The 27,139-nt window shown below is 41.2% G+C and overlaps 1 protein-coding gene across 9 annotated transcripts in view; it reads left to right on the top strand.

The window, feature by feature from the left end:
- The window catches only part of si:ch211-285f17.1 (sickle tail protein homolog), a 102,925-nt gene that overhangs the window by 12,369 nt on the left and 63,417 nt on the right, over positions 1-27,139 (top strand). For 4 of the 9 annotated variants that reach the window (XM_046372092.1, XM_046372087.1, XM_046372093.1 and 1 more), the window contains exon 1: positions 9,309-10,061. The exons of 1 other annotated variant lie outside the window; for it this stretch is intronic. In XM_046372092.1, coding sequence (XP_046228048.1) covers positions 9,734-10,061 — 328 coding nt within the window. In that variant the 5' untranslated portion in view covers positions 9,309-9,733. Of the gene's footprint in view, positions 1-9,305; positions 10,062-27,139 lie in introns of those variants that run through there. 4 more of the 9 variants (XM_046372088.1, XM_046372091.1, XM_046372089.1 and 1 more) reach the window with 4 other exon arrangements.

The following is a 27,139-nucleotide window of genomic DNA, read 5'->3' as shown; positions in this document are numbered from 1 at the left end:
TTTTCTGCAGTTCACTTGTCACTTTGTCCTTCTGTTGGTGGATCACTATTGGGAATATCTTTTCTCTGTTTGTTTTAGGGCTCCATCATTCATAATCTTTTGGCACAGTTGTGTTTTTTCTCTTACATGTGTGTTTCTGTATAGCTATATAGGCCTTTGAAACAATTTAGAAGCAGTGGTGGCTTTGCATAGTTTGTCCACAGACAGATAGAGGTGTCAACTCACACCAGAACACTCCAGAAGGATAAACAGCACGACAAGAAAACCTTTATGTCAGATATCATTATCAGAACTCACAAATATCAGGTAGTTCCAAGTAGTTTCCCTAGCCTCCACTCCTAGCGGTTTTCAGCCCACCGGAGCATGTGTGACCGTCACTTGTTTTAAACTTCTCATGAATAAGAGTTTGGAAAAGCATTCATATTCACATGTCATTTCTCATCCAAGCACCTGGCCAAGCCTGGTGCCTTTGCAGTGGAGGATCTGAAGAGATGCTCAACTGGGAATAAAAGAAATTGCACATTAATGAAGAGCTGTAGATCACTGCATGGCTGGCTGGCCTGTTCTGTCTTGTCTGTGCAGACATAAGTTATAAAGATTTAGAGATTAAACTGAGCTTTGAATGAATTACTGCTTTCTCTAGACCCTGTTAAATAGCAGATCAGAATATTTTCAGTAAATCTATATACACCTCTGTCTTGAGAATTATGAGTAACGCGCTTTTGTCACTGTAAAATCCCCACCGTGTGTTCCACATACATCATACAGTGTGATTTCTGACATGTGATAGAACTGTAATGACTGGTGCATTTCTGATGTTGTGGAGAATGATGTTCACCAGCCGAAAGTATGCAAATTTATGTGAAACATAATCGGTCATTTGAAAGCTGTCAGCCTGATTTAGAGATTCAAGCCATGAAAACCTCCAATGAAAATCTACTTTCTTGGCAAGCATGTGTGCACACAGACACACACACACGCATGCAGAAATAGACACAGGCACACACGCAGATTATTCAAAATCCCCTTGAGGGCGCTTAGACAAATGGCATTTTCACATGTGAAAGGTCACAAATGAAATAGCCGTTGTGAGCATAAATTTGAGTACTCTGAAGCTTTTGTGACAGAGAGAGAGAGAGAGTCATCAGCATGAACCACGACTTAGTTCAGGTTGAGGAACCACCAAATTAACACCTGGTTCGTATCATTCAGTGAGCGGATTCTTGAGATGCAAGTTCCCGACAAGATGGTATGTTTGTCTCACATTACAGAGAAATTCTCCTGCCGATAATGAAATTATAGTTAATAATAAATAGAAGAGGTGTAGCACGCTCAAGACGTCATGATCCAAATGCGTTGCCGCCGGCGCTACACATTCCATAAGGGTTGGTGGGGGGGGTCTACCATCTTATTAGAGCAATGGAATATTAAGTCATCCATCTTTGCTCATTGCATCTCAGCCTCTTTTACCCTCAGGTGTGCATAAAGTACAGCATATGAACTTCATTGTAAATACAAAAATTGTGAAATTATCACTAAAAGGCACTAATCATAAGAAGAAGGTCAACTATTATTTGACTGAAAAATTGGCAGCAAAAAATCCACATGGTGCATTTCTTGAGATTTTGCCTTCAACCTTAATAACCTTAATAGTAAAATAACAAAGCAAATGAAGATAAGATTCTTCATCTTGTTTTATTTTCTTGTACGTTTTGCCTCCAGCCCTGCGACAGCCGTGTTATAGGTCCATACGTCCATCCCATTTCTGTGAACTGGAGGGAAGCGGAGTATGTGAGAGTGTGGAGCAACATTCGCTTGGACTCAGGGATGAACTCATTAGTTTATTTGTCAAGGAAAATGCGAGAAACATCGTGACAGATTAGAAATCACATGGTATAGATGTGTTGCATATAGGGTTTCTAGTCTCGCTCTCCCTGGTTAGGCTTTTAAAAAGGTCAGAACATATCATTGTTAGCAAGAGTAGATTAGTTAAATTTAGCACATGATAGGGGAATTCTCATACATGTGACATGATCGTATAAAAATCTCAGCATTTACATCACATCACGTCAGTTTCACTCACTATTGCGTGCTTTCATGAGTTTCTTCCTTTCACTATTGTGTGCTTTGCATGAGTTTCTCCTTTCCACTAACTGTCTTCAGATCAGTTTGTGCTTGTATTTCTGTTGGTAGGCCATCACAAAAATGTGTTCCTTTTACTAAAAATGATGACTGAATGGTAGTAATTTTGATCGACGCACAGCAGTAGTTTGCCACATTGGTTTTGCTGGCATTGGGCTCTCAGTGAACATGTTCTTTAAGTGAAGATAGCATGTTTCTTGTCATAAATTATTCAGTGGAATCATACAGGTCAATCAAGAACTAAACTTATTACTTTTTATTAAATCAGTGCATGGCTATGACTACAGGGCAGCAGTTTTAGTTCAAACATGACACCTATCATGTCTGTCAGATTAACAAGCATCCAGACTGATGAGGGTGTTTTCATTGAATACATGCTGGGACTTATTGTGTATCTATTTTGAATGCTTACTTGAGAACATCTCCCCCTTTTTGAGGAAAGATGAAACCACTACATACACTAAAAGACTCCTTCAGCTCCTCAAGCTGTTTACATGATGCTAACAACAAGATTTGACATGTCCTTATAGTGTGGTTGTGTGTGTCTGCTTGGGTGTGTGTGTGTGTGTGTGTGTGTATTGTAAGATTATCTTACAGTACTTAGCCCTCTTTCATAGGGGTTCTGATTTCATGACACTTGACATGCAAATACATGCTCTTTCTCACTTATCCACATTATACTCATGAGATTTATTGTGCCGACGTTCTATTAATGTGGCATGGCTTTTGTTCCCAGAAAGATTCTGCTGTTTCAGAATTCAGTCACTGCTCTCTGTCTTTCTTTCCGTCCCTCCCTCTTTCGTTTCTTCGTTTTTGCCTGCAGCCAGCCATCGAACTAAAAATCAATAAGCCATAAAGAGAATGGAGAAACCTCTTATTTACATCAGTCTAAATGGAGAGGTGGTTTGTCTCTCCTCGTATCCTCCTTATACACTTCAGGCAGAAGCATTCAGCTTGCCTCCAATAACACACTTGACAGGCTGTCCAGATAAGAAGCTAAACTCTCCTAAAATGCTGAGGCGTAAAGGATAGGAAGAGGCTGTGAGCTTAATGCGTAGCCGCTGCCCCTGGGGTAACTGGATAAAAATACGGGTCCAGAGGTAGACGTTTCCAGGCTCTGTGTGGGTTTGGAGCATGTGAACGCTCACATGTCAATGCCCATTGAGGGTAAAGAGCAGGAGTGACGCATGAGGCCACAGGGGGGCCCCAGAGACAGGATATAAGGAGGAAAAATTCATCATGACAAAGACTGTGGGACTTCACGCAGAATCCCTTCTCACTGAAAGCTGTAAAACAGCTCAATATCAACTCTTTGTTCATTATAATTTGTGCTGCTTGTTGTCTTGTGTGAATCGTGAGAACTTTTGAGGCAAATATTTTCTGTTTCAGCTTCTCTTAGAATAATCCTCTTATGGGTTCATGTTAAAAAGAGGTTCTACTTATTTGCAGGCGCAGGAGCTCACCACAATGAGATGATGTGACTTTGTTCCCTAAAGCAGTTTCCTTTTTCAGAGGCTTTTTCCTCCCTTTAAGCGTCGTCTTTTTAAGAGGATACTGCATCTACTGTCCTTAACTGGTGTTTTCCTGGATGTTTTAGCCTGTTAACTACAGATTCTGGATGTATTGTATCACTGTGAATTATTTTTGAAATCACGTGTGTTTAGTTTGACTTCCTACCTCATCAGCAGCCTTTTGTTTCATTTATTTTGTCTCATAAAAATAAATGAACTTGCAGACAAATTTGCTTGTGATAAATAATCCATCACAGTGCATTTTTTAGGAATTCACCTCATTGTTTCATGGTGCTGCTACTCTCTTGCAAACTCTCAATAAAAAGTCTAAGATTTGATTCATGCTTCTTGATATCCCTTGCCAAAGAGCAATTTTCAGTTATGTTTGCCCATATTTTTGTGAGCGTAATATCTCAAGACTCAAAATTTGGAGTACAGTTAGACAGAGGGCCACAGAATGAGTGATCAGGTTTTGGTGTGGTTCTGGATGCAAATATTGTGTGTGTCCAGTAAATCTTCTCGAAGTATCTGTGAACTTTGTGAAATGATATTTCATGCTCTTCTTTCAAGAGCTGCTACTCCATCCTGTTATTATCTGTCATCGTGTGTGTTTCCATGTTGATCAAGCTCCAGATGCAGACTAAATATTTTCTTGTTAGAATAACAACCTCAGATCATTTTGCAGCCTTGGCTGAGACATACGCTCACTGAATGCTTCTGGATTTGAATTTTCTACAACATAGTTTGTCAGTGTAGTGCTTTTTGGCAGCAGATTATCAATTCTTGGACATGGGAGCATCCTTCCAGTCTTTAGAAGCTGATTTCCATGGAATATCAAAATGATGTGTATCTAACTGCGTGCAGTGTGTGTCCCAAACAATCTGAAAGCTGTTACATTGCCCATTAAATTTCAGTGTGATAGACACAAGACTTGTACATGCAACTGCGCCAACTTTTAAACGTCACGCCGTGTTGTTCTGTTTTAATTAGAGTGCGGGGGAGTCAACGGTGCAGCAGAATCACCTTGATCAATCTTGTTTGTTAAAGCGACAGTTGATGATAATGCCACAGACAGCACTTCTCCTGACCGGGTCACCGTCCCTTCTGACCAATCAAGTGAGTGGCGGCCCCTCTGCCATGATCAGTGCTGCATCTACTGTAACTTAATGCAGCAGATAATGTGACATGTTGGGTGGTTTTCCTCAGGGAACGGCTGAGTGTTCGGATTAATTGGTTCCAAACTGTCAACGAGTCTTATCGTCTTATAGACTTCTTTCCTGCCTTTGAGACAGTTTTCTTCACCCAGTGGTCAGGAGTAGTTAACAGCTAGGACTACAGAGGAGATTAAAGCAATTCAATTCAGATTGTCATTGTTGAAGTTGTTGTCCAATAGTATATGTTCCAGATAGAGATTCTCTGACAAATACTGATTGTATGCGAGGGTGAGGAATTGTTATTCTGAAGTTTTTCAAGTCTTGCTGTAGCTTTTGGAGAATGTTGGACCGTGTTATCATCACCCGACAGGTAAAATCAACTGCATCTTTTCCAGATGATGCATGAATTTCCAATAAGTCGTAGTTTAAGGTATTTTTGTCCTGGCGTGTAATGCACCAGGGAGGATAACAGCAAAGCCAGAAGAGCGAGAGATGTGATGATCTCAAACCAGTGTTTTTTTGCCTATTGTTTGCATCCCATTCTGCTGCATTACTGATCCCCACATGCTCAACGCTATTGTTGTGTGTGCGTGTATTTCTGTGGAGCTTGTGTGCCTTCAGTAACCGAATCAGCAGCTGATGTTGAGTGAATGTTACAGTCAGTAATGACTCATGATATGGTCGGGAGGGAGTGCTGCGATGGAATGTAGAAAAAGAAACAACCAACCCCCGAGGGCTTGGAAAACATACTCAACCTTAATCCTCAGCAGAGAGGTACACAGCCAGCCCATCCCCCCCCAACTGCTTTCCAAATCCCCCAACCCATAGTCCACCACAAGCCCCATATAAACTTGGCCTTAGTGTTTATTCTTCTGCACCAAGAGCCAGTTGCTTGGCATTTCGAGCTGCTACAATCAATATTTTTTTATCTTAAGATTGTATTAAATGACTATGTATGTATATACGGTGTATGTGAAAGGGGTCACTCACAGTGGTGAATCCACAGATAACTACAACCCAAGTCCTGAGGCTCCTCAACTTCACTGTTTTGGTCAACTCTCAGCATTCCCATCAGCATAATTTCCAGCTGCAGCAGGCAGCTGTTTTCAGTGAAAAACAAATCCACGACTCACCACCTGCCCAGCACTAAAGAGCAGGCATACAAAGTTAGTAACAAGCTGGTGATTGTAGATGATCGTGCTAAAGAACCAAATATTTTTACTAAGCAGTCAGAGAGGAGAAAACCACAGCTAGAAGGTGAATGAATATTTAACCAGAAACATGATGCCGTGCTAGTTTATGCTGCCCGAAAGTGTGCAGGAGGTAATTTAATGTAGGTTTAATGTTGAACCTGAAATAACTTATTAAAACAGTCGATGCGGCAAACTTGCTCTTCAGCTGGTAAATGCTTCACTATGTTCATTCCTCACTTTGTCTGCCAACAGTTTGCTGCTGGGCGGGTAGGGTAGCATTGACTTTTCAAAATTAAAACTATGTGAGTATAAAAATGTTGATTTTAGCAACTTTGGTACGATATCATGGGCTGAATCTATTGCATTTCTCTGAGCTTCGCAGATGGCAAGAATCCATGTGTACATCAAAATATAGAATGTAAAACTGTGCGCAGATTCAGCAGAAACAGCACACACCGTTAGCCCAACCTACGCTGGCCTGAGCTTAGTTGGTGGGGAGGGACTCATTTGTAACCTATGGACGCAGTTTAATAACAAGCCTCAGACAGAAAAGTGAGTTAATTAGAGAAATACCACTGAGGCACTCAGATAACTCTTGCTGAGCCCACTACTCTTCTAAAATATGTCCAGCAGCCCCTCCTCTACACCATATGAAGCTATAGCAGCGCTTGTGGGATTTTCTGCACCGCCCGTCCCCTCCCTCCTGTTCCTCAACTAAAACTTCTCAGTCCTCAGCTGCATGCTCCCCGCTTGACAAAGTGAAAAAGTAGTTGGCATTTGGAAGCACTGTGCTTGTCATTGAGGTCTTTATTGTCAGAGCCCATTTCAGCTCCTCAGATAACCATCTTTCACAAGTATTATTTTGAGGCTGAAATGCTTGTGGCTGGTTGTTTTCCACTTCTAGTTTGAAATGCAAATTGGTGCCATGCCTGGACAGTGCATCGGCATCAGGGTTTGTTATTTGATACGTAGACGTACTTTATGATCTATCATATTGCACAAAATCACAGGCTTAATTAGGAAACTCAAATTATATCCATCCCTAAATGCTATGTTATTTAAAGCCTTTGAACCAAGTTCCCGCCGTTTTCCTGCAGTTAGAGCTGGCTTAAAGCCTGGGAGGCAATCCACACAGAGGGCTTTCATTTACTTCTAACATGCGCGCACGCACGCCCACACAAACACACACACACAGTCATGTAACCATACTATGAGAGCTATATGGAGTCTGTGTTTTTTCATCATCAACCTTTTTTTTTTTTTTTTTTTTTTAGGCTTGACGTAATCCTTAGTACTACGATGGTGTAAACATAGTAGAACTCAGCCAATCCGGTGACATACAAATATAATCCGGTACAGTTCTAATATTTAATATTATGTAAATGTTTCTATCTCCTTTACTTTTTTCTCTCTTTCAAAAATCCATCAGACGTGCAGCGGCTCCCATGAGGTTTTTAGCCGTCTGATTTTGTCAGCAAACTATTCATTGGGAAAGTATGTAGGTCAATCTGCTTTGCTTTTTATCTAAAGCCAAACAGATATGAAGCAATATGATTAATATTTCATATCTATACGATCAGTGATGGCTGTCATTGTGTTCAGAGGGCTTAGTAGTCTAAAAGACAATCATCTGGGGACAGGAAGGCTAGTTATGGAGGAATTGATAAAAATCTTCTGCACAGAGTACAGTACATATCTGTGTACATTTTTTTTGTTTTTTTATCTTTAAATCCCTACATAAACATCTAACATGTTTGTCAGTGTATCATCATGCCCATCCAGTTCTAAACAAAGCATAGATAAAACATGGCGGCACATGTAAAATACCAAATCTGCCTTCTCCGTACTGGCCTGTTAACCGGGGATGTCTTACGATATCTGAGTGACACACAACCAGTTCAGAGAGCGAAATCATCCCCTAGCAAATCTAAGCCAGTGGTCCAGTCCATGTGGATTGTTGCTCTTTTATAACGTGTCGCCTAGACACGGTTGATCCTTTCGCTCACTGTAATCCATTTTCTGGTGTGCACAGAGTGAGCACGCAATGTTGTCCCTGTGCGTTGTATCACATGTTCACTTTTGCCTGCTGCGGCATATTACGCAATTGTCACCGGCTCGGAGCTTGAAGTAGGTTGCCCTGTCTGCGGAGTTAATGAATTAGATGTTTATAGGATTGTGATTTACTTTCCAGGGTCGCTCTGTGCCCTTGCTACATCAAGAAACACACTGGTTCCCACTTGACTCTCTTTTTAAAAAATGGCCATAAAATTTTTCTTTAATGGTTCAAAGTTGTTTTGTCTGCCCTACCAACATTGATTCATCCTTTATTGTGCTTGTCTGGCAATAATCACTGTGTACCCTAGAGGAAATTTCTGTGGGTCAGACAATTGTTTCAAGCACTTAATCAAAAGACAAGAAATGTTTTCGCTTCATGAGAGTTAAGGTTTTTCTTTTTTTTTTCAGGACAGAGGGTAAGAAGTGTCTGAGAGCTCTGATCTGTGTGCTGTTTCTTTCCCAGCCAACTTGTGCTGTATTTTTTTCTTGTCACAGATGATGCCTTCAGTGCACGAGATCAGAACAGCTCCACTGTGTGTCTCTTGTATACAGACACATGCCGTAGCGCCCTCCCTTCTTTGCGCTCTTTAATTCTCTGTAAATTCCACCAGTGAGTGAAGGACTTGGGGTGTTGTGTTGTGCACGTCTCTGTCTGTGTGTGTGTATGTGTGTGCACTCCTGCCTCTGGTAGCCTGAACATCTCATCACGTGTGAGGAGTACAGGCTGCGAGACAGACAGAGAAAAAGATGAGGGAAGAGGAAATAGGGAAAATAGGACGAGTTGAAGCCAGGCACTGTACCAGAGCGTGGCTCTGAGCTGTCGGCTGATGACGTGAAAGCGCTGCACACACATCTGGAACAGCTTGAGCAGCTGCACCTGAAGAGAAGGGCTCCTCCATGAAGCCTATGCCGGCACTTTTTCTTTCTGCCTCGTGCCCTTTTTTTTTTCTTTTTGCTCTTGCTGTCGCTGAATCTTTCTATCTCTGGTCTCCGCCTGCTGGAGCGCTGGAATGGTTACCCACTGAGCATCAGCGAAGAAGAACGAGTTAACCGGAGCGAAAGAGAAGAGGACAGAGGAGGCACAAGAGGATAGGAACATGGGAAAGAATTATTAGGCATGAGGTAGGAGAAGTTGACAACGGTATTGAGAGTGTAAGTGAAGAAGAGAGGGAGCATGAGAAATTTACAAAAAAAGAGAGAGGGATGAAGAAAGAGAGAGTGTGAAAGATGAGGGAAGAGAGGCGGAGAGGGGATTAAAAAGCCGGAATGCGCTGACATTGGAGACCCGAGTTTCTGTTTGCATTTGGCACGGCACGTCCTGTCACTCCACAGGTTTATCCACACACACACACACACACCAATTTACCAACACGCACACACACACACTGTTTGCTTTGGAGGATGATCCCAAGAGGCCACGCCAGGAGAGGAGAACACCTTCCAAGGAGCTATTAACCCCCCACCCCTCACCCTCAGCTCACCTCCCACCCAGTTTCCCAAAAGTGCCCTCCCTCTGGCCCTCTCAGCCTACCTGCACCAGTCACAACACGCTGGAGCTGGAGAGTCACAGAGTCACACTCACTGAGAGCAGATGAACCCTGGATTGGCCACAGGACACAGCTGCAGTCACACTGACTGAGAAAGACAGAGGAGCTTCACTGATCTACTGACCTGCAGGATGTCCAAAACCTCCAGGCTGGCCCGCCCCCCCTTATTAGGGACCGGATCCAAGCTGCCCTCCCCCAGGAAGGAATGCTCCGGCACAGCCGGTCGAGCCCGGGTGCTGAGTGTGGGTGAAAAGCTGATGAGGGCTGGGAGCGATGGTGTTCTGAGTAGACAGAAGCCTTTAACGGCCGCTGTGCCACAGGACAAAGAACAGAGGGAGACGCAGACTGAGACTCAGGCCCCAAGCCAGAGTCCAGGTGAGAAGGGCCCAAATATGGAGACTGTCCCTCCCAAGAGCAGGATCAGTCCGCCTAAAACCCCAAGTCAAGCCTCTATGCACAGTGAGTAATGCACCAAACCTCATAATTTGAATACCAACTTGTCTGCAAGGATCTTTTGGTCTACTTTTTTGTGTCATCTGTTCACATGGGAAATTGCATGTTTAAGATTCATAAACAGATTTTAGTGTTCAGTTGTAAATCAGGTTTTTCTTCTGAACTTGTGAAAGGGATGTGATCTGTCCTCCTTCTGCTTATCTGTCATCATTTGTTGGTCAGTACAGCCTCTAGGGGATTAGGCTTTTTCTGCTTGTCGTGTGTCCCCTTGTCATGTTAGTTCATTGTGTTGTGTACCGTATGGATTAGGTCGTCTTGGATTATCCGAGATCTCCTTCCTGTCCTGTGGCAAAGGATGTGATTGTCAAGCCAAGCATGTACAATTAATAAGCATATGGACCAAAAATAGCACTGCGCTAAAAAAAAAACATTGCTGCAACACATAAACATTTCACAGTGGGTTATACTGTGTGACAGGTATTGCAGTGGCAGAAGTTACTATATTTTCTGTATTGACAATCTCAGGATAAACAGTAGAATTCCACTTTAAGTTTTATGATGTTTTCTAACAGGAACACACACTTGCAGTGATTGGCCAGATTAATGCCTTGCCTGATGATGTTTCAGTGGATTGCAGCAAAACCCAACAACACCTGGCCCTTCCCCCAGTACCCGATGTGTTCATAACCTCGATCTGGTCTCGCTAAATGAATGAGGAAGCTAAAATTTTTGCTTCGGTGCCATTTTCGGTGTGAACATGGGCTCGAAGGGGGATTTCTGTCCCTGTCCCACTGACTAGGTCTCTGTGGGGTTCAGATTAACAAATGGGGTCCAAGAGGTTGGGGAAAGCAGTCTTATCATCCCCATTTGGTCTGCTCTGCAGGGAACCAGATTTCATAGTTTGTCAGGTTGTCTCAGACTCTCAAAGGGAACTTGACCAAGATTGTTCAGAGGATGAATTTGTGCAGCTGATAAGAGTCTGACTGACAAACAGGATTTTTTTCCCCCCATCTGTTGAAATGTTTCCTGTCAGTCACTCTTGAATTACACTTGGCTGTTAAGCTTGTACTCAAAGACAGCAGTCAGGGAATCTAAGGCCGGGCTTTAAGTGTGTAGATACAGGCAATAGGGGTGAGTCAAAAAAAGAGAGTGACAGAAAGAGGTCAGGAATGTGAGCAGGGCATGCTTGGGAAATCAACAGGTTTTGAGCTGTGTGTGTGTGTGTATGTGTGTGTGTCATTGTGTGTGAATCCCTCCCTGCAGTAAAGACAGGTTATGGGTTATAAGGGGGCAGGTTTGCACTGGAAACCAGATGTTCTTGTCTGTGCAGCTTCGAGACTCTTCTTTACACAAATAAGTGGCCTTTCTGCACTGCTCTTCTCAAGGTTTAGGGTCAGCGTGCCTTCAGTTCATTTGGTGCAAAATGTGGGCTGAAGCAACACGGATAGAGTTAAGTAAACTTCCCCTCAGAAAAACAATCTAAAATTGGACTTAAAAATGTTAATGGAGCATTCATCTTCGTTTGTTAAACAACCTTCTTTTGCAGTCTGTATTTCTACATCTTTCTTCATTTGTCTTCTTTTCTGATGTCCTCCCTCGCTCAGTTTTTTTTTTTTTTTTTGCTCATTTTCTCGTGCTTTTGTCTTTCTTCTCGCTAACACCCTCAACGCTATTGTTTCTCTCTGTGTCTTTCTCCTCTTCATTCCTTTCTTCCTGTCATGTTTTGACAGTGGATGAATCTGTTATTGAAGGATGCCACCTCCGCCCACTCGCACATACGCAATAAAAAATCACAAGAAAACATCAAAAAGAATAAATGAACTGGGAGTTTTCTCTGCATTTCATTTCTGCCCTAGTGTGCTTTTTCAAGTGTGAGTTTTGGATACACTGAGAAGTCTGTACATTTTTTGTGATGGACACTAACTTTGAAGTTCCACACTGAAAAGGCAGTGCTCCAACAGTCCAGTCTCTCTAGAAACTAGCTGTACAGCAGACTGGTTCCACAGCTCTTTGATATGTAACGCTTTATTTTTAAAGACTATGCAAGGTCTTCACTTTGGGGACCCGCTGTTGGAAACATGGAGATATGTGCTAGTTAAGTATTTGGATTTTAAATAGGCCAGCACAATTAAATACCCTTTCACTGCAGGCTAATGGGCAGCATATTCCCTGTACACTTACTTGATTGCTTGTATACAAACAAGGCTGGTTAATGTGGGGGGTTCAGACCGTGCCAGGCCTCCATCTCCCCAGCTAATGCCAGTTACAGGGCATGACGGCAGCTAAAGCACAGGCCCACAGGGTCGCACAGAGCCAATGCACACTGCACTGGCAGACGATAAGTGCGTGTGACAGGTGACATTTCCACTGTGTGAAAGCTTCAGAGCTGACTGCTGCTCGCCAGAGGGCCCAATTTCAGTCTTAAAGTAGCAGCTTCCACCAAAAGCGAAATCTTTTGACATTTTCTGTCCGGAGAGGGTATAATACAAATCTCAAGTACAGGTTCAAGTTTTTTTGATAATGTGTAATACATTATCAAAAAAACTTGTATGAAACCACTGTTCAGCATAATTTTGGACTTCTCTTTCAGGTATCGCTTATCTTGGATGTACATTTTTCTAATTAATTTGTTATTATATGCTGCATAGCAAAGGCATGTGGACATCCAACTATTACACACATATGTGATTACTGAACATATATGTAATACACACTAAACATTAAGAGCCTCCACCCCTCTGAGAAGGCAACAAGATTTGAAACCTTGCTGCAGGGATTTGCTCCCATGAGTATTAGTGAGGCCAGGCACCGGTGTTGTCCTGTAAGGCTGAGATTGCAGAATTCCTTCCGAAGGTGTTGGATGGGGTTGAGGTCAAGACATTGTAAAGCCCAGTCAAGTTGTTCCACACTAAAATTTTAAGACCTATTCTTTATGGTTCTTGCTTTGCACACCGGGCCAAAAGGTCATTTAGAACATGTCTTGTTCATTTTCTTAAACAATGCTCCTTTGCAGTTAATAACGTTTATCCATAATTGAGGTAAGTTATAGAGTATTTTCCTCTGCTCCTCAGTTGAACAGCAACCCATGTGGCCAAAATTGACAGTTATGAGATAATGATAAATGCTAAAACATAGTGTAACATAGCATTAGAAGAGAGGAGTGAACATGAACTCAATCTCTAATGTCAGCTACACAGCAATGTTGACCTATATTTGGCTAACATTAGCTACCCCAGGCTGTGCTGAATGGAGAAATTGTCTGTCATTTCAAGTTTTTCATTTGTAAGAGACTGAATGTATTATTTCTTCTCTAAAAAGTTACATAGGCTAGAGCCAGACATCAGCAAAGATTATTGTCCAAAACTAACTGGACAAGGCTATCCAGTTGATGAAGACATCTGGAAAGGTTAGGGACTTAACCTCTCTTTTTCTCTCCTATCAATCTGTGTTATCTCCAAATATCCTAGACTCTTTCCTCTCTTTGTGTCTGGAAGTATATCACCTCTTTTGTAACCGCATGTGCCCTTTGATCCCGTGCCCCATCATGCACGGATATGTTTTCAAGATGCTCTTGAGATACAATCACCACTGAGATTGTTGGATGACCTCACATTTTGGTGATTGAGAAGGTGAGTCAATAGAAGAAACAGAGAACAAAATGGTTAGATAGGGGGAAGGGGAGGCATAAGAGGCATAAGATCTACATGTTTACTCGTCCAGACATGGGAACAAACACTTGTGTTTTATTGTTTCTTGTCTGCTATGGTTTTGCAAGATTTGTTACCACATCAGTATGTGCAGAGTTGCTTCAGCCTGTTTTCAAATGTCAGGAGTTATTAAGATATTTCAGAGTTAGCCAAAATATATTAATGTACATGTGAACATCTCCCTGTTGGCAACAGCATTAAAAGCATATGGATGTGAATCATTGGCTGGAGAGGTGTGACATGCTTCTACGTGTTCACTGAATAGCAGCACACTGTACTGTGTAGTGCACAGTATCAGTTTTGCTCGAACACCCGCTGTTGATAGTCCGAGTAGTGTGTATGTATGACTGACTTCCTTTTGGAAAACGTTCAGAAAACAGCTTAGTGTAATGGGAATGAGTTTGAGGATTGGGATGTGATCACCCATTTCTTTGACACTGAAGCCAAGGGTAGGGATTACATTAATTGCAGCCTCTCGTGACTCTTTAAACCCCCAGTTGTCTCTCTGGGTTTTTTTCCTTCTCTGACAACTATCAGGAAGACTGCAAGTGTTATTAAGATTACAAAATACTCTGACTCCACATCACTTGGCCCCTCAAAAATGGATATGTAGTTCTAATTCTTGAAAGATCCATTTTAATTACCTTTTTATGTACATATCTGTTGCTGAATTACAACTTTCTGACACTACTCTGCCAAAAGGGAATAAAAGAGAGTGTACTTTTGTACTATGCAGACTTTTATATTTGTGTATGATTGAGCTGACAAATTGAAGCCCGTAAGTAGGGGGTTGATTTTAAGCAACTTCCCCCCCACGCTTTGAATTGAGCACAAATCACAAAACTTTCATATTCATATGGTTTTCTTGTCATTACCTTCATGCCTGTTGCAAGAAAAATTAGTATCTTAAGAAAGACCACACTCTGTAAAGAGCAGGACAGCAATACCAGCAGAAATGATAAGATTTGAAACATGAGACTCTAAGTAAGAGGAGAGCACTTATAATGCAGTCATGTCAGTTCCTGTAATCCACTCAGATATTTGTTTTTGTAAAGGTTTTGACATCGACTTTGTTCCTTTATCGACTAAAGTTTTTTGAGTCTTAAAATGTCTTTAAAGAACAAAGTGGGAACAAGGTGGGAAGTGACAATGCCTTGATGTTTTCTCAGCCGTGGGAGACGACTCACCTTTGTCTTTGGTTCGTCAGTAAGTACCCAATGACTGAAGAGAAGTCCAGTGAGTCATTAGAAGCATGGGAGAAGGTGAGTTAATGGTGTGTTCATGGACCTGGTGTCTGGGTTCACAAAACGAGTGGATGTGACTCATCCCTCAAACAGAAACAGACAATAATCGGGCCACTGAGCAAGAAGAAAGAGCTTCAGTTATGTGACTACTCATGAGTGTGTATTGGAAATCCCCTTGTTGGGTCTGGTGTGTGTTTTTTCTTTCAGGGTGTAGCTTGAGACAGTGTTGCTTCTTCCTGATTCCTAAGGCTGTGTGGCTCTTAAAGTGAGACAGCAGAGAGGTTTGGCTTTCTCTCTGCCAGATTAAGGATAAAGCAAAAACCTTGATCTCTTGAATGCCCACCCACCCTTAAACCCCAAGGTTTCACTTGTTGAAATCAAACTGATTGCCATGTCTACATCTTTTGCATATTTACTTTCCAGTGTAGCCTGTTAGTTTGGTTTGGTTACACAGTCTTAAAAGCTAATAGCTTGTACTGCAAATGTGGCATGAAATTCCATCAAACCAGACATTTCTCGACTAAACTGTTTTTTTTTTTTCAGTTTAATGTTATGCATGTGTGTTTGTGTGTGTGTGAGTTCTGGCCCAGAGCATGAATGAAGCTTTCTACCAGCTAGAAAAGAATCTGAAAGTCTAGCTGTGTGCTTTGTGGTGTATGATATTGCAAATAAATTAAACACAAAAGCAAACAAGTCTATGGTTTTAGCTAGAATTATTTGCCCTACCCATGTATTACTGACCCAACCTACTGTCACAACAAAGCTATGGAGCTAAAGCTAGGAGACTGTTAGCTTAGGTGAAGGTAAACGCTGGGAGCAGGGGGAAACAGCTTGTTAGCCTTGTTCTTTCCAGTGTTCAAAAAAATACATCAGTTAAGTGCAGTAATGAGCACTTTTTATTCTGTGCATTTAATGTGGGCAGACTGAAACAAAAAGTTTTGATTTTGCAAGTTTACTTGAGTTTTATGCTAAATGTTTTTTGAAAGACTGCAGCAGCTTTTGACAGAGCCAGGCTAAAGAGTTCTCACTGCTTCTAGTCTTTGTGCTAAACTTAGCCAGCACTCAGTGGCTCCAGTTCCCTTCTTAGTGTACAGATTGATCTTCTCATCTTACTCCTAGCAAGATAAGCAAATGAGGGTACGTCCGAGAATATTGAGCTGGATGTAAAATACTGTTGAAAAGGAACAAAATATGTCACTAATGATGTTAAACTACGTGTATGTGGACCATCATGGGGAAGTGAGCTCCTGCTGTACCGTCTGCCAGATGATTATAGGACATGTGATGTAACTGAAGGCAGGGGTGAATGCATGATAAACCGGGTGCGTGTGATACTGCATTTGAGATTCCCACCATCATCATCTGGTACTGCTTTCCTTGAACTGTCATTATTTGTTATTTGTTTCTATTTTGTGGTCAACATAGAAATAGACTGAAAGAGTGTTTTCATTATCTCAAGCCAGGGCAGACATGAAACTGAAATTGTGAAATCCTGGATAAGAAAGGTTTAGGTTCTTCTGACCTTTAGTTGACACTGTGTGTTTAAATGTCTTCATATAAATGATATTCAAGATAACAATGAAAATCAATCACCACTTGAGTTAAACCACATTCTTTCTCTTGTTGTTTAGAATGTTCAAGTGGGTCTTCCTGTGCACTTTGTGTCTGTTTAGAGAATAAAAGAATGCTACTTTTTTCCTCTGTTGAAATAAAACCTCTTTTTTGATAAGGTCACTTCCCAAACAAGAACTTCAGTGATGCTCAGTCGAAATACTGTAAGAGTTTTGAGTTCTCTGACAGGGCATAAAGCTTTTAAAGGCATTTCTTGAAAGCATAGCTGTGGTTTATGGTCAGAAAAGGGAACTAGTGGCAACACAGAGTACTTGTGTCTCTATTTACTGTTGAGGACAAGAAGGTCATTCTGTGTTAAATTCATGGTTGATTCATGAGCTTTGTAAAGGAAAACGTCATATCCACTTTACAATATAATGTCTAGACGTTCTGCTCAGTAAATACAAGTTAAAATCCAAAAACAGACGCTTCATGTACATCTGGAGCACCATGATAATTTTGGATTTTCCTCTTGACTTTACCCTTTTTTTCTGTGCCACTTCACTGCAACAGCAGTTTTTAATGCCTCAAATCTGCCCTTGTCTGTCCCAGTTTCCAGCACTGAAAGTGACAACTAACAGGAAACATACAGTATCTGGTGTGACAGTCACACAGCTCAGCAAACAACAAGGATAGAAGGAAACTTTAATTTCGTAATACTGCTCATTGATAAACCTATCGTTTTAAGGCTTAACATGCAAGTGTACAAATATCTGTGTCAAAGATGACATTGCCAAGTCTTACTCTGTCTGCCAGAGATGGATCTCTAAGTCTGCATCCTGTGTTTGACTCCTGTTTAAATCCTCAATTGCCTTTGTTTTAATGTTGTGTTGTGATGCAATTAAATGCAGTGAATAAAGACTGGAAACAAGTTCTAAGATGCCTCAGCTGGGAGTTTGTGGTTCTAGCAGGAGCAACACGTTACCCCTGTGTTTAAGGCAAGGCACTGACTCGTAAAAAATATTGATGATGTACACCATGTGATGCGAGTGCTGAGCAGGTGGAGACAGCACTAAATCTCACTGATGTATAATCTTCTTTCTCTCTCTCTCTCTCTCGTTCCTGGGAGAGGGAGAGGGAGGCTGACGGATGAAGAAGAGAAATTAAAAAGTTGCTGGAGGGAAAAAAAAGAACAAGAAATACAGCGCTGGTCCACATGCTTGCTTTTGCTTTGCTTTTTTCTCTTTATTTTCTGATTGGATTCTTTTTTTTTTTCTAGGCTTGGCTTTTTTCTTGGCTTCAGGTTTCATGTTTGTATGTGTGTGTGTGTTGACTGGCAATTGCAATACTCACAGTGTAACGTACACGTCATGTTTCAGCGTGTATTTAATAAAGGTGCACATAGACTGAGTGTGTTTAGCCACAGTTGTAGTTACGTGTGCGGTTTTATCGACCCCTCTGACAGTATGTGTTTCCCAGCAGCAGCCAAGCTTTCACAAGAATGTGCCCTATATACATTATATTTACCATACCTTCTGCAATGCATTGATAATGAATGATGGCTCAAGTAGCACTGAGCGAGGAACATTTTTGGCAAATGGTGACTTCAGGTTCGCAAGCTGAGACACATAAATTGTATTCTCTCAAAGCAACTGTTGCTGTGAGAAGAAGAGACCTCCTGTTTTTTCAGTGTCTGTCTGTATATGAAACTGATAACTCAGGCATTCCCGTCTGCCGGAAAAGTGTGTCAACTCTGTCAGCATTTGCTCATCAAATAATCGAGACTGCATCTATTTGCAAAGGGAAACTGTTCCAGTTTCTCCGCAGACTCGAGAGCTTGTGTGTGGTTGTGCTTTCAGAAATGGATGCTAGGAGTCAGGAGAGGTTTTTGTTTTTTGTGGGAGTCTCAAAGTGTTTACGAACTGTGCTGCTTCAGGCCTACGACAGCGAGTGTAAGGAACAGAGGCCTCATAACTAACAAGTCACAAAGACTTTCCAATACCAGTGTAATATATGGATGATTTAATATTGGATTTTATAATGGCAAGGCAAGGTAGCTTTATTTACTGCATAAACACATTTCAAACTTGGGGGAAATTCAAAGTGCTTTACATAGGTAAAGAAAAGGATTAGAATCACATTCAAACAACAAACAATAAAAACAGAATAAAAGCAATAAAGTCAAATTTACAAAATTAGATCAAATGAGATAAATGGCCAGGAACTGTGTACCATTTGTACACTGTGAGCCCTGATCTATGCGTATCTCAGCTCAAGCAAGGGCCCGAAGCCAAACTAATCACATTCATTTTCAGTTAATTAGAAAGATAGAGATTTTTAGAGTATATACCTTGTTGCAGAGCTGCAAATACTCCGGGGTTCTTGTTCTTAAAAGGTGTAGTGCTGATATCAGATGCTGCAACCACCTACCAGTTAATAACTGTGTATGCAGTTCTAACTGTGGCTAAACCAAAAATAATGGAGTCAGTTTTAATGTCGCTCATTTTCTACAGAACAGACTGACAATGTGCTGTAATTTTCATGCTCTCAGCAGGGCCTCGGCCTGTCATAGTTACCATAATGACTGTCAGATACAGAGAACAACCTGAACCTAGCCCCGCTTGAAGCCATAAAGATCACTGTGACCCATGTGCACTGAATTATAAATTCCTGGTTGCATGTGTTCAGTCAATGCTGGGAAATAATTGAGGGGACAAATTCATAACGTAGATAACTTTTTCTATCATTTCATCCTCAATTATATCTCTGACTTTGCCATTTTACTTCTCTCTTGTATGCCTCTAATTCAACAGCTAATTGTATTTTTACATCCATGTCTCTAAAATCACGCTTTCTGTTTCCTTTTTCTGTGCTCTTGTAGAAGAGCCTTAGAATTTAGATATTCAGGTTGCCTATTTTTTAGATTGACATGCCTGTGCAATATGTGAAGCAGAGCTGTAACAACAAAAGGAAAAAAAAGAGAGTAAGATTTATTCCTGTTGTACTACACTGTGTACTTATTGCAGCTGGAAATGAAACAGACTTCCTGGCCACATATGGAAGCCCTCATCTTTAGCTTTTGATAGTGAGCAGGTGTCCTAACACCTCACATAATTTTACCTCACACCGCTTAAGCCTTTGACATCAGCAGAAGTGTGGTGATTTTCTTCCACTCTGTATTGGAGGTTTCTATAGCTCCTGGCATGTAGCGCCCCCAGCTGTACAGCTAATAGGATTTCAACTTGAATGTGATTCATTATGCCCACACTGGAGTTTTGCTCCCCATGTGGGTTTATGCTTCTCATACAGTTCTATATAAGTGTTTGATTTGACGTTTATTCTTTTTATCCCTGCTAGCACAGCTTGTCCAATTAGGCTGTGACCAAAAACTTCACTTTTTTGCCAAGTTTCTTTTCCCCTAAATATGAACCACTGAGTACAGTATGCCAGCCGCCCTGTGCCTCTGAACATTTTTGGTACATTCTTACAGTATTAAACACTGGAAGCATTGAATCAGGGATCAAATGTACTCCTCCCCCATCCTCTCTTAAATCTGGGGATTTTTCAAAAGGGGAATAATACGGTTTGGCTTTGTGATGAAGTCATTGGTAAGACATGCATGCTTTCCAGCTAGAGCCAGCTAAAGCTATCATGAGACTGACGCAGCATTTTAGCTTGAGCTGCAAGGAAAGAACAGGGAGGGGTGTTTCTGCAAGAGTCAGGATGGAGGGTGTCGTATATGCTAAGCACCTTGAGGCAAATTGTCATTTGTGATCTTGGGCTGTATAAATAAAACTGACTTGACTTGAATAAACTGATTTAACAGTTGGAGGTTTAATACTTCACAGAAAACTGGGATGCACATGAGAGTTTTGTGACATCAAATCTCTCCAAACTCGCTATTTATTTGGTTGAGTCATAGCTCTCGTCCTGCCAAGCTTATCCCAATTCATCACAAGAATTAGGGTGAATATGTTATCAGTTTTGGAGTAGTGAAAGCTGGGTAGGAACAAATTTAAAAGACCAACGGAGTGACAAGATAGAAGGATTTAATCCTTTCATAACTACACTTTTGATACTGCTCCTTGAGAAACTGTAAAAATACATTTTAAACCAGATTATTTTGACTGCGCAAAAGTCAGTTGTGTGCATCCAACATTTGTATGTTGTCTGTCTGTCTTGGCTGCAATTGTCTCTTTAAATTATACTCAGCCAAACAACCATTTGTCATGATCTTTCCCCGCCAATAGTTTTGCATGACGCCCAACAGAAGAATGTAGATGGGTTGTGATAGGCATAAAAAACTCTTATCTAACAGCCTATGTTATGCAATATTTGATTTCTTATAACCAGAGATACTGGAGAAAAAGATGATGTTAGGCAGAACAGGCAGAACCTATTCTGACATTATACAACAGGCAATGAAACAAGGATGCAAATCAAATATGATCACTCTGGAGACAGAGTAGTGTATGTTTCTGTGGAAAGAAAGCCTTGCAGTAGTCCAGCCCAATATGTTTTATCTGCGTTCCGCCTTGTCAGTGTCCCAGGTTTGTAAATGTATCAACACATGCACAGGTGTGTCATATATGAACATATAATGCATGGACGTTCCTCGGTGATGATGGTTACACTGTGTGGATGTGCGCCTGTCCCCGCAGGCTTGTTGTATTCAGAGAACAGATGCTGGGATGATGGGCTTTTTGGAAGGCACTGACCTCTGCAGCTGTCTGTCCAGATCCTGTCCAAACATCCTCAAAGTTTCTGCATCCCATACAGGCCAGGTTTATTCTCATCTCAAGGCCTCTAAAGAGCTATCAGAATCCCTTCCTCTCTCTAACTTCATCTCCGGTCTCTAACTTAAAGGCATAGCATGCAGATTTTGTTGTGTGATGTTTCTAAACATACCAATAAGAGATTATGAAGATTGTTGATTGTTGAATCTTATTCCCAGGTTGTCACATCGCCACCAATTCAGAATCACTGATGCCCAGAAACGTCCCGAACACAGCCAGATAATGAGAAATTAAGAAAATACAGGCACAGAGCAGGGTCTCTGCAGATAGAGACATCACAATGCACCACTAGTGGATCATGAGAGGGGAGTCTACTCATTGTCTTTTAGGAAATCCCTGGGCGACTCCCTGCTTTGGAGAACATGCAGTTAAAACACATTATTAATTAGTGTTGAATTCTGTCTTTGCCTGCGAGACTTGACCAGAAAGAGATTGACAGTTTTGTTTGTATGACCACACACCTGTGGATTAAGATGTGCGTTAGGGGTTCTTCACCCTAATTTACACTTCCCTGCTTTTTTGTAGATGCACTTCAGAATATATGTCGCCTGAAACTGAAAGGCCATTTAATGAAAAATGTGTCATTTAGTAATAATAAATAAATAACTAATTAAATTACAGCGGTGGAAGTGAAATCACTGAGTAACAATCAGCATGTCTGTTTTATAAGTTTATGTAATTTCACAGATTTATGTGCAGATGTATAGATGGCTTCTCACTGTGACCATATGGAGGTACAGAAATATCCTCAATGTGATAAGAAAGCAGCAAACTATATTTTCTTTTTACTCTTTCCTTACTTACTCTCTTAATGCTCCTGGAGACCGAAGTTCAGTTGTCACCAGGACTGAACGTTTCTCAGCGCTTCGCATTTCATAACACATTTGTTTGTTGTTGTGTGATTCCCTGAAATCCTTTGATAGGCAAACAGGGAGCCTGTCTTTGGTCAGTGGGAAGTGGAGAACGGTGTGCAAAGTTGCTGATTGTTCACGGTGCGACAGCTGGCGGTTAATGTGATGTGCAACCAGCAATCATCAATTATTCATTGTTGAAACATTTTCCAGAGTAGCAATAAAGGACGCTTTTATTGATAGGCAAATGACTTGTATCTTTATGGCCACTTATTCTCCAAATTCCTTGCAGACTTATTTTACATAATAAATATCTTGAAAAGCAGATGCAGCACTGCAACTAGCTTTACAACCTTTGCTTATGGGCAAAACATATTTGTGAATTTTTCTCTTGACATTACATAAAACATCTGATAAATATTTTAGCCTCATTATTCTTGGCCATTCTAAATGCATTATATTAAGACCAATAATTCTTATATTGCACCAGATGGCACTCAAGTGCACTTTGGGGCCAAACACAATTAAGCTAAATGTTTTGTATTACTCTATAAACCTGATTAGCAATCGCATTACTATGACAACAAAAACATGTATTTACAGTTATTGTTTGCTGGGCTGCACTTGCAATAATTTGAAAATGTTACATAACAGAGGGGAAGTATGAGAGATAGCGAGGGAGGGACGGTGGACAGATGTGGAAGCAGGTGGGAGAGAAGAGGCTGACCTGACAGGTTCACCACCTAAACCAGCTGGTGACCCAGCATTTTTGTCAACCATTTCACACACGCTCGCTGTCTGGGGGTTATTTACAGTTGACATTGTCCTATATAACTCTGTAGTCTGCAGAGTTGTTATTGCCAGCATGAAAGGCCTGAATACCAACATGCATGGAGGGCATGCCTGTGTTTGGAACAAATCAGGACTCAGCTCTTGTGGATTTAAAGGCTTCAGTGTTCTTACAAAAAAAATAAGAACTGGCTCAATAACAATTCCAGTATTCAAGTTTTGCATCACTGTCTCTTTGACCTAAATGTACTAATATTGTTTTAGATCTTTTAATTGCAGTTATACACCAAATGAACCGCAGTAAACCTTCTCGAATTCTTCAGTCAAAGATTATGTCATATCAACTGTGGTACCAATAAAGTCATGCAGTGCCAACAACTGAGTAATTTTCTCCAGGCAAAAAACCTACAAATAGGCCTTTGTGAACTTGTTGGCCAAGAACAAATATCAGTGTTTTTTTATGTTAGGGTTATCATAAAGACTCCGCCATGCACACCAGTGGAGCAATGATGAGCTGAGAGCTTCAAAAAGCTGCAGAAGTGATTCACAGTGACACTCACAGTAAAAGCTACTCTGTCCACATTGTGAAGTATTTTACACACTGCTGATAACAAAAAATATGTGTTAATGACAAGTGAGTATGTGAGTATGCGTGCATGAATGTGTGTGTGTGGACGTATTGTATTTGTAAAAGTTTGCTAAATTAAATCACTGCTCGAGTTGTCAGATTGCAAAATGCCCATGGCAATATTTTCACATAATACGCTGAACTCTTACATTTATACGGCTGTCAAAACATTCACATCACCCATCGTCCATGTCACAGGATTAAAGAGATGTTTTATTTGAACAAAAGTAAAGAGAAGTTAGCATGTAGATTTAAACACGCTTTTGACCAGAACAAAGAAAGGTGGTCACATTCCCTTCATGACACTCAACGCAGCGTGCGATTTTTAAACTTAATTTAAACTGCAGGCTGTAAAAAAAAGGAATGATGATGATTCTCAGCGTGTTGGTTGTAGGCAATACAGCGTGAAGGCATTTTCTCTTCATTATGTTTCCTTTTGTACTTTCCGTAATTTCAGGCTTGTAGTAACTGAGAGCTTTACTCAAGGGCATCCTGACAGTAGTTTTTGAGCGAGAGAAGCACTTTTCTGATTTACTTTGGTAAAATATTTCTTAACTAAGGTATTTCTGCTCAGTCTGACATTCAGACTTGTGATCTTTAGATCACAAGCCAGCTTTTTCAAACATTTAGGCAGCCTAGCTGGCTCTGAAGCTGGCACTCATCCCCTGCCTTCTTAGTCTTTGTTACTTTTGTTCACCCAGTCTTGGCTGTCACGTTCTTTGCATTACGTTTCTGAGATCTACACTGATCAGCACTGACCAGGCTTCACCACAGGATGATGCACACACGTTTTCTCTGGGATGTAATCTGTCTAACCACATCTTCACGGAGGCCGCTTCTCGGATTCAGGCATGTGAGTGTGCCCACCCAGAGACAGGGAGACCAACAGTCAGACAGGCAGACAGACAGAAATAGTCATGTGACCCCCCTGACCCTCTGTGCTATGTTCTCTGGATGAGTTATGTCTCATTGTTCCTTTCTGTCACTTTTGCAGTGGACCACAGGACAATCGGATCAGCCTCATAGTGCCACATTCGCTTCGTCATCCCAGATCTGATCTCATGCCTCTCACTTCACATTTTCATTACTTCAGGCTGTTATTAATTTATTTAATCAATAGCAATTTAGCTTCTCCTCCCCAGAAATCCACAATGGCAGGCAGATTCACTAAGCTGCTGTATCAAGCTATGAGCACGACTTGTGGTGTCCCTGCGGACTCAGCCGTGTTTGTGACGAGTTAAATACAGGTTGTAACTCACAGTGTTGTGCTTTATTTGCATAATATGAGGATAGTCATCATCCTCCGTCAGTTCTTAAACCGGTTACCAGACCAGTGGATCCATTGTTGCCATCGGCTAAACTTTCCAGCCTCCCTGTTGAAGATTATGCAACTGGCTTTAAAATAGAGAGTAGCAGCTCACCAGGGCTTTGGATGATTTGAGGCTGAATATATGTAAAAGGCAGTTCGGTCCACGGGGCTAGACTGGGATCTGTGGATTGCAGCTAAGGCCTTGGTGCCTTTTTCATCACTTTCTGTCAGTCTGGTAGAAAGATGCCCTGCAAGACAAAAACTGATGTGAACCACCGAAGACTCTGAGGTTTTGGGTACTGAAGTGAAAATGACTCTGCAGCGTACTTCTGACTGTTACGGTGGAGTAGTTTGTAAGCTTATCGTAAATACACATGTGAACTCATACTCCATGGTCCATAAAGTAGTTTTAACGAGTTTATTGTATCATATTATTATTGTATTATCAAAACAAATATGCAGATACAGTGAATGAGTGATCTAACTTGAGAGAATATGAAACATTATATATAAAACCTACTCTTATATTTTTCTGTTAGATTTATTAATGAAGTACTCTTCTCTGACAACCAAGCAAACTTTTTTGTCGCAATTTCCAAGATTAAGAATGATCTTTCAAGCTGTTTTAGTCAATTCATCCAAAATGTATGAACAGTTTAAAACCCACTTGTGCATGATTTATACATGTGTATAAACAATTATATAAAGTTTTAACCGTGTTAAAATGTCCTTTTACAACTGTGCGTCTAAATCTAAATGATGCTAAAAACTAAATGGGGGGTTGAAGTATTGAATGGCATTAAAAATAGGAGCCCCTTGTTTAGACTAAAGCCTTTAACAGCAGCATTCACTATGTTTTATACATGGCAAAAATTGGTGTGGAGGATTTCAAGCGTAACAGAAAAACTGAATATAACAAGCAACTTTGTATGAAAACAAATGTATTTTACTGTTATGTTTTACTCTGATATTTTAGTGTTAACAGCTGAATCTTAATTTTTTTTTGTTTGTGAATGTCAGCAGCACGTCACGTCCTAGACTTTACAGCCACATATCCAGCAACAATACGGCAACTACAAATGGCAGCACGACAAGCTGTCATGTTGGGTAGCAGAGGTTGTCAGAGCTCAGCTCTTTGGTACGATATGTCTTTACTGGATTTCACATGTGTGTCTGGCACTATTACTTTCCCAGTCTTTTAAAATGTTTAGAGATTTTTTTTTTTTTTTTTTTTGCGGTCTTTGGGACCATGAAGCTACTGAATCTGTTGGCATTTGTGTCACTGAAAGCAAAGTGCCTGCCATTTCACTCTCTTTACTCAAGTCGTATTACACAAGAGCAGTCAAGTTCGCTCTCTTCCAAGACACACAGGTGGCTCATTCACTGTGCGACTGCGGGATCGGTTCTCAATGGCAGACTGGCACAGGCCGATGCTCCAAACTGAATAGCTTCAGGTGTAATCCTCACCTGCTCCCTCGCTGTTAAATCCCAAATGTTTTGATTTATTTTGTCTCCCCTCTCCATTTGTTTGGGTCTCTTTTCAGCAATGGAGGGATTTAGCACTAAGGGATTAGTCAAAGCAGATTCTGTTTATACTGTTCACGCAGGAAGAAAGTGATGTCAAGGCATATCCTCTGTCACATGGTATCAAGAGTCAAGTGCATTCGTGAACACATGCACATCCAGTTTCACGTACACACAACTATGCAAAGGTTGCCCTGTGTACAGTTCATAGCACCTGCCACCTGTTATCTGCTCTATAAATGACTCTTCGGTCTGAGTCAACATCTCTTCCTCACTCGTTACTATGTGATTAAAGCAGTCTAAGCAATAGATGCTGATGCACAAAGCCTCCACACTGCTGACACACCTGAGCCACAGAGAAAGTGACAGAGCCCATTTTCTCTTTTCATATTGCTGTTTTTGTACTAACTGCTGCTTTGAAGTTGGGTTGTTTTGTGCATCTGAGCTCCTAAACAAAGAACTGCAGCAGTGAGCGTCCAGATCACGTCTGTCGGTGTGGGTTTTTCAGTGCTTGTGTGCACAAGAGGAGGGAGCGGCCTCCCCGCTCCAACACATGGTGCCCAGACTAAACAACAAGATGAATGTTTCCTGAATCCAGCCTGGCATGGAGGCACCCCAATCTGCCCGTGTGGCTTGACGGACTGACTGAATGAATTGCATTCAGAGCAGAAGAAAGAACAGGTCA

The sequence above is a fragment of the Scatophagus argus genome, chromosome 18 (assembly GCF_020382885.2).
Source record: "Scatophagus argus isolate fScaArg1 chromosome 18, fScaArg1.pri, whole genome shotgun sequence".
Classification (NCBI taxonomy): Eukaryota; Metazoa; Chordata; class Actinopteri; family Scatophagidae; genus Scatophagus; species Scatophagus argus.
The sequence above is the reverse complement of the archived record's forward strand: the minus strand, read 5'-3'. Positions and strand labels throughout refer to the sequence as shown.